The 16,519-nt window shown below is 37.4% G+C and overlaps 1 protein-coding gene across 1 annotated transcript; it reads left to right on the top strand.

The window, feature by feature from the left end:
- Positions 1–5,745: 5,745 nt before the first annotated feature.
- Positions 5,746–15,356, top strand: LOC143863965 (GABA transporter 1-like). The gene is made up of 7 exons (XM_077374774.1): positions 5,746–5,990; positions 8,658–8,888; positions 9,270–9,367; positions 11,715–11,901; positions 11,981–12,111; positions 13,919–14,152; positions 14,644–15,356. The coding sequence occupies exons 1-7, from the start codon at positions 5,837–5,839 to the stop codon at positions 15,022–15,024; spliced, it is 1,416 nt and encodes a 471-aa protein (XP_077230889.1). The 5' UTR covers positions 5,746–5,836; the 3' UTR covers positions 15,025–15,356.
- Positions 15,357–16,519: the final 1,163 nt, after the last annotated feature.

Here is a 16,519-nt window from a genome sequence, read left to right as displayed (position 1 = left end):
CATCGAAAATGTTGGTAGCAAATGTAAAAAGGTAAAAAAAAGTAATCATTACACCAGAAAAAAGTAAAATAGCGAAACTATAAAGTGTTAAATGAAAAATTACGTAGAAATGGTGATAGATTGTAAAATTACCAAAAACATTACAAATAACTGTAGTATGTTATGACAATTACAGGAAAATTGTATGCTGTCAAATCAAAATAGTGATTACAATCCCATATTTGCGGGTGCCCGCGGGCCACGAGAATTTTGACCCGCAAAAATGCGGGTCATTCGATAACCCGACCCGTATGACCCGCACCACCCGCGGGTTGACCCGGCCCGGCCCACCCGTTTGCCAGGTCTAAACACGGATAATCCGTTTATCTGGATTCAAATCCGAATTTGAACGTATCTGTTTATCCAAATTCATAGACAGATATCCGAATTTAAATCCGCAAAATCCGAATTCAAATTCATAAATAGATATCCGAATTTAAATCCTCAAAACATTTTATAAGCGCGGCGAGCAGGTCCCACCGTTCGCTTTATTTTCCTTACTCATTCGTTTAAGGCAATTTTCTCATTAACCCCCGGCCGGTATTTATACCCACAGCTCCACACAAGTTTTCTCCTCTCTCCCGATGTGGGACTAAATTTGCAAAACACCGCGTGAAGGCTTAAGTCTAGATTGTGGACCCCACCTTGTATATCCACATCGCACTTTAGTCATCTGTGACAATGAGTTTGTTCCCGCATACATTTTAGTCATCTGTGACAATGAGTTTGTTCCCGCATACATTTTTCTACCTCCCTAGAATTAGACCAATGGGAATTATGGGATGATGGTCCATGGCATCAATCAAGCAATCCTAACCGCCCAATCAGTTGCCTGGTGATAAATAATAAAATATAAAGGAAGAGGCAACTAGGCAGAAAGTCACTTTCACCATAATAGTAAATGGTAAAAGGGAACATATCACATGAAGGAGAGTAGATGGAGAATAGAAGAAGAGAACAATTATGTAGGAAATCACTTTCACCATCAATAGTAAATGGTGAAAGGCAACACATTAGGGTTTTCCTAAAAGGCAACATGAATGAGAGGAGCAAGTTGAAAAGGGTTAGGATCAACACTATAATATTCAGATAGGAGGGTTATAACCTATGGAAATGATTTTTGAGGCACAACCTATTTAGGCTGTGGCCCATCTAATGGACGGTTTGGATCATCCTATAGTGCTGTCCATACCATACTTCTAATAAAGTGAGGAGTGCCCTCATCAAAATACATAGTGCTGATAACATTTCCCTATTAGAAAACTGAAAACCCGTATGGTATTCTGAGTTTTAATATGATGCCTGACCGTGAAGTAACGTCAAAGCAGTGCCACCCTTGATATTTGATCCAACAGCAGATCACTTTTTAAGAGGCTGCTGTTGGATCAAATATCAAGGGTGATACCTCTGGCGTACCACCTTGACGTGACATCACGGTCGGGCATCAGATAATTTCTCTGGTATTTCAAGTTGACTTTCTCTTAAATTAATTCTAATAAAGAGGGAAAAAAGCAAAATCTTGGTTTCGATCGGAGGGCTAGGATCATCCAATCGAAATGATTTTTGGAGCACAACCTAATTAAGTTGTGATCAATCAAATGGACGGTTTTGATCATCCTTTGGAGTGCCCATATCACACTTTTTTTTTGAAAAAATAATGATTTTTATCATTATTTCGGTTAACCGAATTTTTTTTTGAGATAACCGAAACCGAATAACCGAATTGCCAAATAAAAAAAACCGAAACCGAGCCGAAACGGAAAAAAACCGAACCGAACCGACCGAACCAATTCGGTTCGGTTCGGTTATTCGGTTTTAACCGAATAATGAACACCCCTACCTCCAAGGCTCCAAGCAAGTAACCATATTCATTTAATTTCCCTCTAGAATGTGAAGAGAAAATAATTTTCAAGAAAATTGTTTCTATTGTAGTTATTTTGGATTTATTTCTAAGAAAATTATTTTCACGGATTCGGATACGGATTCGGATACACGGATACGGATTCGGATATACGGATACGGATATTCAGGATATTCGGATACGGATGCGGATCCGGATATTCGGATACGGATTCGGATCCGGATATTCGGATACGGATTCGGATCCGGATATTCGGATACAGATTCAGATCCGGGTATTCGGATACGGATTCGGATATACGGATCCGGATCCGGATATTCAGGATAAACGGATGTACTTCTCGGATTCGGATGTTAAACGGATCGGATGTACCATTTACCAGATTCGTATCCGCTAAGAGCCGGATATCTCATAAACGGATTCGGATAATATCCGCTTCAAACGGATTCGGATAATATTCGCTTTAAACGGATTCGGTTGCGGACGGTAATCGGATTTTCGAATGTCCATTTACCGGCCTACACAAAAGGACAAATAGAAAACCCATTTGTAATTTTGATTTATAAAGGACTTTTTAAGAAATAAAAGTCAACAATTCTTTCATACTTGCCAGTTGTATATTTCATAGTTTCGTGAAGACATTCAAACACTAGTGATTATGCCAGGACTATGAGAAAACTCTCATACATTGGACAATCCCAATCCAGCAATTTGAGGATACATATTGCACTGTCATCTTTTTGCATTACTAATTATTAAGATCGTCCAACATAGATAATCTATGGGGAATGACCTATCAGTATTGGGGCCCAACAAATGAATGCTTCGGATCACTGGAAAAGTACTCACTTATACTATATGCCTCTATTTTTCTTTTGCAAAATATCTCAACACTACACGTCCTTTAATGGGTCATGGTCAAATGCTCGAGAGCAAAGGGCTGGCAAAACCAACCTGTTCTGCACGTCTTTATAATAACACAACCAAAGTGTCTCAAGGTCCAAATAAACTAGCTAGCCACATTTGAACACAGTTTTGTTTTAACCCTCTTTCTCTCTGCCTAATGTTTTGAATGTTATTTTGTCTTAAGCCATAGTGATCTAAGTTTGAAATACACTTCTCTCTCTCTCTCTCTCTCTCTCTCTCTCTCTCAAGCTTATAAAATTGTTTGGCTCTCGAGTTTCAACTTTCAACTTCAGAAGAAATAGTAGCTATATATCTAAAGTCCACAAAAGACAATATACAAAAATGTAGGTATCTTTAACGTTTTAAGAAGGAAAAAAAAGTAAACCCTTATTGGGTTCATCAAAGAGATCTTGGAATCTGGCTGACATTGCCACTTTGACCAGTGAAAAGTTATAGCTTAGGAATCACACTAGAAAAAACGAAAAGGATTTGAAATTGGAGTAGTTCGCTTCTTTTTTCTCCAGTTTGAGTTTGCAAGTCACTAGTTGGCCTAATAGGATTATCCAATGACTGTGATTTTTAAGCAACTCCACGGTGGGTCCTAGATATGAGTGGTTGAGATCATATCGAATGACATATAGGTGCCCCCAATCGTGAGAATTTCATTTGGAGCATTTCACTATACAGCCCACCCCAGTGTCTCATTATCAAACCAAACACAAAAGTGTATCTTCAGTGTTGTGGGTTAACAATATTATAAAACTAGATTTGTAAGAACATAAAATAAAGAAGTGAAAGGCAATCACAAATAAATCATACCAGAGATATACGTGGTTCACCACTGTGTGTGACTACATCCACGGAGGAAAACTTCAAAAGATTTTACTATGCGAAGAATAATAAGAATTACAAGAATATCTTACCGGATTAGACCATCACAAACCCAGTATGCACAATACCGTCTAGGATCCATGCGCCGATTCTCACTGTTTGAATGTATTTCCTTAAACTTTTCACAAACTTCTTCACCAACTTCACCATAGAGAAGATCAAGTCTCTCCCTTGAAGACATTTCACCCTTTTTTCCTTGAAGACGTGAGTTTTCACTCTTTTTCCTTGAAGGCGTTTCACACTTTTCTTGTTTTTCCCAAGTTCTGCAAACCACTTTCTCTTTAAAGAATAACTTCTCAAAACGAGTTTGTCATTTCCCATATAAAAGGAAAATAGTACGTGTGATCAAGGATCATGCCAAAAATGGTGATTTAGGACCATTATTTTATTGGGAGAAAATTAAAGAATAGAATAGAGGGCTTCAATTTTAGAGTTGCGAGGAAGTTTTTATTTATGATCTTATAATATAGAGTTGATTTCACTTCCATCACGACTAAGTGTGTTGCCTGTATGAGATTAAGGCCCTGTTCATTTAAGATTGTGACAACCGATTGTGACTACTTAACCGATTATTGGATTCAGATTTAAACGTAATTTTGAGTCCAATAATTGGTTTGGCACCCACTCACAATCGGTTGTCATAATTTTAAACGAACAGAGCCTAAAAAGGCCTGTTTTCAGTTAGAATAACCTCAACCATTCGTAGAAAAGCAAATGGTTTGATTTCAGGCGATGCACTTAGTCACGACGAAGGTCAAAAGGCCTCTTAAATATAATAGGAGAGTGGCCATGGCAACTCAAGTTTTCTCGTTATAGCTAGAAGGATATCATCTTGATCAATTGTAGGTCTCTCTAAATAAAAATTGAATACGGTTGGTTCACGTAATATTTTCATTTCCAAACATTTCGGGGAAAAAAAAAACTTGCAATCCAAATTGGGCCTAAAAGTTTATGTTTGGTTGTAATTAAAGTAGGGGGCCTCAATGATGGCGTTTATGATCTCATCTGTATTCCGATCAAAGAAACGAAGTTTCATTATTAGGAAAAGAAGGCCATGGATAGGACATGTAAAACACCCTTAGAAAGGGAATCAGTTTCACAAATGCACCAAGTCATATCAATTAAATGAGTAAGACAAAATACGCTGAAAAGTGAACCTGTGTGGCTGCTCTCACGTGCAACAGCCACCCGCGAAATGCGTTCATGCCATGGTCGCTAGCAAATCCCGTTAAAGGAGCTTCAAGTAAATTATTAATGAATATGAAATGCACATCTCCTACCAGATTGGTGGCTGGTGGGAACCCTCTCCAAAATGACCTGCGCCTAATCATCATTCTACACCTCCACTTGTATTCCTCATAACCAAGAAGGTGCCGGGACGTTTAATCCAAACACACAGACAATCCTTTCCCATTCATACACACAGTCGGGCTGTTCAAACAAAAATAGTAGTGATATACTCGGCCCTTTTCTTCCATGGGCCAGCCCTCTCTAGTGTATTTATGAGTTATGACCATGGTTTAAAATTTCGGTTTCGGTAACCGTTTCGGACCCCACCAAACACCGAAATTTCAGATTTCGCCGAAATTTTGGTCCGAAATTTGGTAATTTGGTTCCAAATTCCATACCCAAATTTTGAAATTTCGGCCGAAAATTTGTATCACTTTTTTTTTAATAAATAATGTCATTAAACCGAAGAATGGAAGTTCGGAAAATTCCGGTTTCGGTCCCCGCCGGTATCCGAAATTTCGGATTTCGGTCGAAATTTTAAACCATGGTTATGACTACATTTTACGTTACAAGCGGGTGGCCCAAGTAAGAAAAAGGGGGTGAATAATATATCATTTCCCATAAAAAAAAACTCAAATCAGTTTGAAAATAACAGTTATTTTTACTACAAAAACTACATTAATTCCAAGATAGGACAAGCATCAAGACAGCATACCACCTCATAGTACAGTCCATTGTTAGGGACATTTTGGTAAATCCAATCATCCACTCATTAAATGGAGTTGAATGTTAAGTATGGTCGTTGACACTCCAATATGGCCTTTTCATCCTTATATTTACAAGTAGAAGTCTGCTTCTCCCCCTCTCTCTCCTTCCTTTTATCCTTAGATTTCTTTCTCTTCTTAGAAGATGGGAACTTTGTCACCACTTTTTGCTTCAGACCAAGAGATAGGTGAGGATAGAAGGCTAAAACCATCTCCTTACAATCCTTCTCCTCACAATCCTTCTCCTTTGGATCCTCAAAATCTTGATGCTGGAGCTCTCTTTGTTCTCAAGTCCAAAGGTATTTTTCTTTACAATAAAATATTTTCTAGTTACCATAAATTTGTTTATGTGATTTTTTTTTCTATTTTGTGTGAGTAGGTCATCAACAAAAGAATTTTTAATGCTCTTCAAAAAGAGATTGGTTTGCATAGAAATCAGCCTTTCATTTTATAATTTGAATGGCTGAGATTAATCACACTAAAAAACATGTATTTTTATCACGGCCCCTTCGCGGTAAAAAGAAAGGCTGATTTCTGGGTGACATACTTAGTTGTGACCATGGTTTTAAATTTCGACCGATTTGGGTCAAGACCGAAATGAACCGAAACCGAAATTTCCAAAATTTACCAAATTTCGGCCGAAATTTCATTAAATTGCTTTTTTTTTAAAAAAAAATTGCAAGATTTAGGATGAAAATATGTTTCGGCTGAGTCCGAATCCGAAACCGAAACAGAGATTTAAAATCATGGCTGCGACAGAGACGAAACAGGCTCCCAATCAAGATGAGTTATTTAAAAAAAAAACAAACAAAATGGAAATGAGTATAATTATAATTAACAAAAGTCAATTTTTTTATAAAAAACTCTTTTTTTGAGTTATTAGTATTCGTTTGTGAGAGTCAACAGATCTGCTTAAGCCTTGGTAATTCAGATCCCTTTTTTGAGTGCCTTTTAGATCTCCTATTTTTTTAGTCTTCAAATTGGACTCTCTTTCCTAGGTTCTACCTTGTACACCGTAGCCAAAGCCCAGTTAGTTTTATATTGTGACAAAAGATTGTGAGCGGACCGATTGTTGGACTTAAAATTATGTTTAATTTTTAGTCCTAAGAGTCTCAACCACTTACCATCCACAAGTTGCTTAAAAACACCTTAAGTAGCATACTTAATCAAGGGACTTGCCTTGAGAAATTCAAGGAAACTACAACATTATGTTATACAAGAAAAATGTTTGTGTGAACATGGATTATACCAAAAATTAGGGCTGCAACTCGGGTTGGGCGGGTCGGGTTTTGGAGAACCCAACCCTACCCGAGAAATATCTCGGGTCGGGTCGGGTCGGGTTTTTTTTCTTCGGAAAACCCACGATTCCCAAACCCGGCCCTACCTATGATAAATCTCGGGTCGGGTCGGGTTTTTTCACGTTGACGCAATTTTTTAAGGAAAATTCTTGTTTGGCAAGGCAACTCACCTCATAGAAGCAGAAATTACACTCACATTACACTTGAATCAAACAATGATGTAATTACACTCACATTACACTTGAATCAAACAATGTTGTAATCAAACAATGTTGTAATTACAATCAAACAATGCTGAATCAAACACTTGAATCAACTCAACTCATAGAAGCAGAAATTACACTCACATACAATAACAGTGGGTGCGTAGGTTTTCACTTTTAACTTTTAACTAACAATAGAAAAAAATGTACATACTATAACTTATGTAACTCGGGTCGGGTCGGGTCGGGTCGGGTCGGGCCCCTTCAAACCCGGCTCGACCCGAGATTCATGCGGGCTTTTGAATGCTCAACCCGGCTCGACCCGAAACCCATGAAACCTGAACCCAACCCAGGCTATTTTCGGGTCGGATCGATGCGGGTCGGGTAAAACCTGGCTCGAGCTGCACCCTACCAAAAATGGCACTTTATGACTATTATTTTACTGGGCAAAAAAATTTAAGTGATTGGTCTTTGCACGCCTTAATCATGCAAATGGAATTTCCGTTCAGAATCAGACCTAGACCTACCAGATTGACTCCGATGGCCCTTTTGATCACCAAGCACATATGACATGTTTTTTTCTTTATGGGTAACATATGACATGTTTGCATAGAGTCATTGTCGTTTTCACTCATCAAAACATTATAATCTTGCTAGTTGATGATCCCCACCCTGTTTAGATTGCAAGAAAAACATTTCTTACGGAAAAATTCTATGGAATTTATTTTTTATTCTTTTAATGATTTAGAGGGAAATTGTAAAAAAAAATTAGAAATATTTTTCCTTTCCAATCTTTTCCCGAAAATCCCTGCAATCCAAACAAGGCTAAATGCATATGTTTAAATTGTTTGTGCTAGCTCACACATCCTGTGATTTGTGAAAATTTTGAGCTCCAACATCAGAGGAGCGATGCAGTCGGGATCTCATACTCATCTGCCATAAATAGATTTATTAATAATGAAAAAATAGAAGCTTTAATACATGAATTTTCTCAAAAATGCCTTACAGCTCTGCCTTTTATCAATTAGGGAGCAGTTTGGGTCGGATCCACCTACATCTCTGCCACGATCTATTTGAATCTATCGCGGTCGGATCCTTAGACCCTATTTTCTATGTCTATGTCATGAACCCGTTACGAATCATAGATCTCATCCTGCAAAAACCATCTAAATCATCTTGGAAAAATACCCAAAACGCTGTGCTAGGGTCCTGAGTGGGGACCTACCTAGGTACAGGACTAGGTGGGACCAAGCCTGGTATGGGACAGTTTTAAAGGGCCTAGCCTAACGCATTCCATCAGCTATGGAGCTTTTGAATCACAAGGTTAGGATTAATCCATCATGGTGGATTAAAAAACCCGATCACCTGCCACATCGAAATTAACACCTTTGGCAATGCTTTTTTAAATTAATTTAACCAAAAATCCAAATGAGAAAAAATTAATATGTTGAATGAATGTTTACAGGTTCATGGATACATTGCGGATATCATCTAACAACTTCGATCGTAGCTCCCGCACTTCTAAGCTTGCCATTCGCGTTGGGGTCCCTTGGGTGGGTGGCCGGAGTTTTGAGCTTGACTATCGGAGCCCTCGTGACCTTCTATTCATATAATCTCCTCTCTTTTGTCCTCGAGCACCATGCTCAGCTCGGCCACCGCCACCTCCGCTTCAGGGACATGGCCAACGATATTTTAGGTAAGCGCTCTTTTACATTTGTTTTTTTTTGGGGGGAGTTTTTATATGGTGCCCGACCGTCAAGTCTCTTGTGGGTGGTACCACCCTTGATGTTTGATCCCACAGCAGACCACTTTTTAAGAGGCTGATGTTGGATCAAACATCAAGGGTGATACTTTTGACGTACCACCAACAAGGGACTTGACGGGCACCATATAATTTCTCTTTTTTTGTAGGTAAACTAGGATTGAAACCCAACCTAGGTCAAAGAACAAAGATTTAGACCATCGAGCAAGTGACTCGACTCAATCCCTTAGGCGCGGTTTTTACTATCAATGGTAAGATCAAACTTTGGGTCCTAAAGCCCATGCATATGATGTAATTTTGTGATTGTATTTGTAGGACCAAATTGGGGTCGTTATTTTGTGGGGCCAATTCAATTTGCTGTATGCTATGGTGCGGTTGTTGGTTGTACTCTTTTGGGAGGACAGAGCATGAAGGTTTGTTAGTTTATATTGAGAAAATAAAAAGGATTTTTTTGTGAAAGAAGCCTCCTACTTTGCCTTATTTGCAAAAGCAGACTTCTAGTTTGACAAATTACAAATGGAGTCATCACATTTGAATGAAATTTGCAAATCTAGTTTTGCCATTAATTTGTGACTAAATCACCCATGGTAGATATATTTTTACTCATAAAATGACCAAAATAACCTTATATGTGAAAAATAACCTTATATTTTGATGAGAGCACTCCTCACTTTATTAAGACAACGGTATGGCCCGCACCATAGGATGATCCAAACCGTCCATTAGATAGGCCACAACCTAAATAGGTGGTGCCCCAAAAATCATTTCCATAGGTTGACCCTAACCCTCCGATCTGAATGTTAGAAGGTTGATCCTTACCCTCGATAGATAGGAGGGTTAGGATCAACCTATGGAAATGATTTTTGGGGCACAACCTTTTTAGGATGTGGCCCATCTAATGGACAGTTTGGATCATCCTATGGTGCGGGCCATACCGTACTTTTAATAAAGTTAGGAGTGCCCTCATCAAAATATAGTAGTGCTGATAACATTTCCCTACAAATATTACCTAACATTGATTTAATTTGGTAATGATAAAAGTAGGGGAGTGATAAATCAACTCCCATATATCATAAATCTACCCCCATGTGTCTATCAGAGGAGAGAGATAGACACATGGGGGGTCGATTTAAGATGGAGTCGATTTATCACTGCCCTAAAGTACTGCCTTTTTTGCCCTCTTCAAACCTCTTGGGAAGAGCAAAAAAGGGGAATGCTTTTATCATTTCCCATATAAGGATATTTTGGTCATTTTATGAGTAAAAATATATCTACGATGGGTAATTTAGTCACAAATTAATGGCAAGACTGGATTTGCAAAATTCACTCAAATCTGACAACTCCATTTGTATATTTGTCAAACTATGAGAATGTTTTTGCCTTACTATAAGACTGTTTTTGCAAATAAGGCAAAGTTGGAGACTTCTTTTGCAAAACCCCCAAATAAAAACAAACTTCTTTTGCAAAACCCCCAAATAAAAACAAAGGACCACTTTAGTTGTCTGCTTGGGCTCTCCAAATTTAACTCATCCCTCCCTATAGGTGGAAGAGATGGGGTTTTGCCTATTCCAATGTGGATAAAACATTCATTCACCCATTGGCCTATAATGTTGGTTGTTCTAGTGGAGGCATTCTCCCCTACTTACCCTCTTCAACATAATACTTAAAAAAACAGGATAAATAGTGGATCATAGAGTTTTATTGATCTAAGCATTCGCTATCTCATGAAACATGCATGACCACAACCCATATTTCATGAAAAATAACAGAACACCCCTATCACATAAAAAAAATGAACTTTCTCTTTGAAATTGACCAAAGATACCTGTATCTCATAGAACATAACAAAAACACTTAAATCTTATAAAATGACCAAAATACCCTTATCTCACAGAAAATAACCAAAATACTAAAGATGCCCCTATCTCATAGAAAATTATTAAAAAAATACCTATATGTATATCATGAAAAATGACCATAACACTACAATCTCGTAGAAACTGACTAAAATAGCCTTATATCATGGAAAATGACATAAAGCTAAGGGCACGTTTGGCTGCCATGAATTTTTTTTTCATGATAAACTAGTGTTTCCAAGTGGTGAGAGAGAGGTAGGGCGGGTGAAGTGGCTAAAAATCAGGAAACTAATGTCTCCAAGTGATGAGAAGTGGATAAAAATCGGGAAACAAAAAAACTCTACTCAAAATAAGAGACTTATCACCACTTGGAGACACTAGTTTTCTGATTTTTAGCCACTTCTCACCTCTCAAATCTCTCTCTTTACCCCACCTGCCGTACCCCTCTCTCACCACTTGGAGAAATTTATCATGAAAAAAATTCCTAGCTGACATAGCCTAAATCTCATGATAATGATAAAAAAAACTCTTATCTCATAAAAATTAACCAAAGTGCCCTATCGCATGAAAAATTACTAAAGTGCCCTATCTCATGGAAACTAACATAACGAAACCTCATGAAAATGAACAAAAAACCTTTGTCTCATTGAAAATAACAAAAATATCCCGTCTAATGAAAAATAAGGTAGTTATAAAACTATTATAGCCATTATTTGTGCATAAGATTTATTGTGTAACCAAAGCGGCCCTAAACCATTGATTTTACAAAACTTTGATCTTATCTTATATTCACCGAAAGTATCAGCACAATGATAAATACAACATGTAGCAGTAGATATTTTTGAAAATTAGTTTAGGCAATGATAGTGTTGAATGATTAAGAGATAATGATGTTATTCTACAGTACATTTACTTGGTCTCAAAACCAAATGGCAACATGAAGCTTTACGAATTCGTCGCAATCTTTGGAGTTCTTATGCTGGTTTTGGCTCAAATCCCATCTTTTCACTCACTCAGGCACATCAACCTTGTTTCATTGCTTCTATCTCTCGCTTATAGCGCCTGTGCCACAGCAGGGTCTATTTATATAGGTAAGAAATCAGCTTCATTAATAACTTAAATGTTATATTTCATAATTAAACAATCTTCTCAAGGGTAAATTTTTTTTAGGAAATTCATCCAAGGCACCGGAGAGGGATTATTCCCTGAGTAGCAACAATGCAGATCGCGTGTTTGGGATCTTCAATGCCGTTGCCATTATTGCCACCACATATGGGAATGGGATCATTCCAGAAATACAGGTTTGGATCTTCTTTGGCTTGTACAATTTGTCTTTGCAATGAGGAATTATCTAGTGTGAGCCGTACTCGTAACTCGTAAAATACATCCGATTTTATTTGAAATATCATGATATTTTTTATAAAACAAAAATGTCCCAAATTTATTTTATTTTTTTGAGATTCTGAAAAATTATCAAGACATCTTCATATTTTATTTTTACTGCAAAAATATCATGAAAATATCACTTTAAAGTTTAAATGCATGCTGTAATTTGTTGCCCTAATTTTGTTCTTAAATTTTATAGTTTCATAGATTTTAAATATGTTAATTTTTGGGAGATGATATTTTCACTCCCCCTGCATTACGGGCACGCTGCCCTTATTACGTGATTTGACGTGAAAAGTGGGCAACTTTATGTCAAATCACATTATAAGGGGAGCGTGCAAGTAATGCAGGGGGTGAAAATATCATCACGCTAATTTTTCCAATTTTTTGTCATTATACACCTAAAATAAATAAATTAATTAAGATATTCAGTGATATACCTTTCTTGAGAAATTCTAGAGAAATATTTGTAACTATAGTGTGATGAATCAATGAAGTAAGTTGTTCAGACAGATGCTTTGCATTGGGACCTAATATCTGCACTTTTACTTTGACATGTGCAGCTTAGCTTTTGTTTCCGATCAAACAATCATCAATCAACTTAAAAACTAGAACTCTAATGAAAACTCGATTAAGATTAAAAAAAAATTACTCAGCTTGAGTCGAAGAGTGTTTTACTGAATTGGCAGTGTAAAAAGACGGACGAAAACTTTGCAAGAGTAAAAATAAGACTCGAATAAGTTGATGATTGACTGGAGGAATATTTAGACAACAAAGCCTTTGTCCCAAACTAGTTGGGGTCAGTTAAATGAATCCTTCAGCAAAATTTTATGAAGAAGGTGAAAGGAATCTACTCGGCTCTAATCCTGGCTCTAGAATTCTCCACATAATTTAAAATTTCTGAAAAATTTGTAAATTTTTACCACACTGTTTTACCCTTTAAAATTTTTGAATAATTTAAAATGTGTCACATTTTTTGAATTAAATAGAATGTTTCAAATTAAACCTGACTTTTCTGAAATATCTACCCCCTGAAGTACACTTGTAATCTGATGCGGCAGAAGCGTGCGGAGAAAGGCGAATATCTATCTTCAACCCGTAGAAGAAGAACACCGGATCCACAAAGAAAACCCTTGAATCCACAAGGAAAAGAGATCTATCTTCAACCCGTAGAAGAAGAACACTGGATCCACAAAGAAAACCCTTGAATCCACAAGGAAAAGAGAGAAAACTGATATTTTATTCCATCCAAAATCTCCTTTTTTTTCAATAGACACATACACCCATATTTATAGAACTTATTGTTTCCTAGCTAATTTCTCTCAACTATTACTAATTAATCCTAAGATTCTAACTTATCCTGAATTAGAAATTCTAACTAAAAAAGAAATCTACAAAAAATTAGAAAGTGTCCTAAATCATAATCATCTTTAGTTAATAAAGGTTAGTCTAATTTGAAGATTAATTCCTTAGCTTCTCATATATTATATGTAAATCTTGTGAGAAATAAAACATTATGCTGATATCTAATGCTTTTGTACTAGCAAGATAAATTACATGCATATTTAACCATTATTTCATATTTTTTTCTGTTGTGTATTATATATGTGTGTGAGTGTGTTGTTCAATTTCTTAGAACATCTGTCTGGCCAAATTATTCAGGAACCAAAATTTTGTAACCATGTTTGCTAACAAGATTGTAATGACCCTCTTCTTGTGAAGGCTACTCTTGCACCTCCAGTGACGGGGAAGATGTTCAAGGGACTCTGTATCTGTTATGGGGTAGTGACTGCAACTTTTTTCAGCGTCGCTATCTCAGGCTATTGGGCATTTGGCAATCAGTCAGCTGGCACTGTTCTTAGCAACTTCATGAACGACGGGAACCCTATAGTACCCAAATGGTTTCTTGTGATCACCAATGTCTTCACATTTCTGCAAGTTTCAGCCGTAGGCGTGGTAAGTAGATAAAAAAAAAATGGAGGCAACTGGTTAAATAATATAGGGTTCAATGGGGGCTCCCTTGTTACTGGTTTTTCTAAGGGTGCCCTTCAGTGCAGCATTTCTCATATATCTGTGTGTAAGCTACTGATATTTGCACTACCAGGTTTTGATAATGAGACAAACTCACATTGTCTTTTTACATTTTAATACTGTCGAGAGCTTTTTGAGAATTGTATTAGGTTTTGACAACTGGTTAAATAATAAAAGACGGTGAATTTGTGTCATTATCAAAACATGGTAGCAGGAACATCAGTAGCCTATGTATGTATGTAGGCCACTGATATATGCAGTATCATATTTTGATAATAGAGCGAGCTCACTCTATTTTACATGTTTTAGTCTAACCAAGGCTGAGCCCACAACATCCAACTAGGAGAAAATTTTAAATTTGGATCACTCCCATTAGATCATAAAGCTAATTTCACATACTACAATGAATGATGCAGGTTTACTTGCAACCCACAAACGAGGTTCTTGAACGAAAATTTGCAGACCCGAAGAGCAACCAATTCTCCATTCGCAATGTTATCCCAAGGTTGATTTCTCGCTCAGTTTCAGTGGTTATAGCAACTACCATCTCGGCAATGCTTCCATTTTTTGGAGACATAAATTCAGTGATTGGAGCTTTTGGATTCATGCCTCTCGACTTCGTTTTACCAGTAATCTTCTATAATGTCACCTTCATGCCATCTAAACGGGGCTTACTTTTCTGGGCAAATACTGGTATTGCTATAGTCTTTTCAGCACTAGGATTACTTGGAGCAATTTCGGCCGTCCGGCAAATAACTTTAGATGCAAAAGCATATAAACTCTTTGCTAATGTGTGAAGAAGAAGGCATTGATGAACCCAACACCACAATTATAATTTTATGTCATAAAGGAGTAATGAAAATTAATACAATGAGGCCGACGAGATCGCCGACTAGATCAATGAACAGTGAGATTATATTCGATCTTCTAGTGGCATCTATCTATAATGGGAATAGCTCTGATACCATATGAAACAGCCACTTACTTCAAAAGCTTAAGCTGTTAAAGTGAGTGTTATTTAACATTTATTCATAACTCCTTCAAAGACACAAACTATTGAGTCATGGTATGATGCATGGAAAAATATGGGTGGGTGCTTACTCATTGATTCAAGCCATTTATTTGCTAAGCCTTGCCATTGCTGCTTAAACCATATGGATCATTGGGCTAATACCTCTGCTTGTTAGTCTGCTAGCTTATATTTTTCCTTGGAAAAAAATGTGTGCTCAGATACCGAGTGTACATGTCATTTTTCGGCTGGTTCACTGTACATGATCCCCCCTTGTAATTTAAGGTATGATTTTCAGTTAATCATTACAACTCTTAGAGCACATTTGGCTGCCATGAATATTTTTTCCTCATGAGGGACGGTGGGAGAGGGATAGATACTAGAGGGACTGAATGAGGAAAGGGCAAGAAAAATTAAGAATGAAAATCAGGAAACAAACAACTCCACTCAAAATACGGTCGACCTTTTACTGATTTTTTAGCCACTACTCCACATCTCGGGCTGGCTGTCGCATGTGGGAGCAGCCACAACTTTTCAGCAGATTGTCTAATTCATTTAATTCATCTGAGGTGGCTGCTCTCACATGCAACAGCCAGCGGCAAAATGCATTTCCCTAGCAAACTGTCTGCTTCCACTTTGGAGATGTACTCCTAAACTCTTTATGTATTAAGACCCTGTTTATTCTGAATTTTGTGAATTAATTGAGAGTCCAAAACTGATTGTTGGACTCAAATTAAGGCAATGTTTACATTGGAGTTTGAGAAGCGAGTACAAAGTTGAGTTGAAGATTAGACTGAGGTGACTCGAGCCAAGTTCGAGTAAAAAGAGGTAGGGGAAGACCGAAAACAGCTTGAATAGAAACAGTGAGGAAAGATTTAATGGCTAGGAACATAATAGAGAACATGGGCTTGGATAGGAGAAAATGGAAGAAAATGATCCATGTAGACAAACCCAACTAGTGTCAGGACTAGACTTAGTCAATTTAAGCCAGGTAAATTCTTTCACCTTCATGATAGCCGACCTTAACTAGTTTGGGACAAAGGCTCAGTTGAGTTGAGTTGAGTTGAGTTGAGTTGAGAAGCAAGTCCAAAACTGATTATTGGACACAAAATTAAGGCCGTGTTTGGATGCCATGAAATCTTTTTCCATGGAATATTAGTTTACCCAAAGATGGGGAGCCAGGGAGAGAGAGAGGGACAGAGAGGACGTTTGTGAAGAGAGCTTGAGAATAAAGCTGAAAAGCAAAGTGAAAACACACTCCAGTCAAATTGTAATTTATTCAC

Source organism: Tasmannia lanceolata, unplaced genomic scaffold (genome assembly GCF_043159265.1).
Source record: "Tasmannia lanceolata isolate RefF3 unplaced genomic scaffold, GAP_Taslan_0.1 ptg000044l, whole genome shotgun sequence".
Lineage (NCBI taxonomy): Eukaryota > Viridiplantae > Streptophyta > Magnoliopsida > Canellales > Winteraceae > Tasmannia > Tasmannia lanceolata.
Note: the sequence above shows the minus strand (reverse complement) of the source record. Positions and strands in the feature narration are given on the sequence as shown.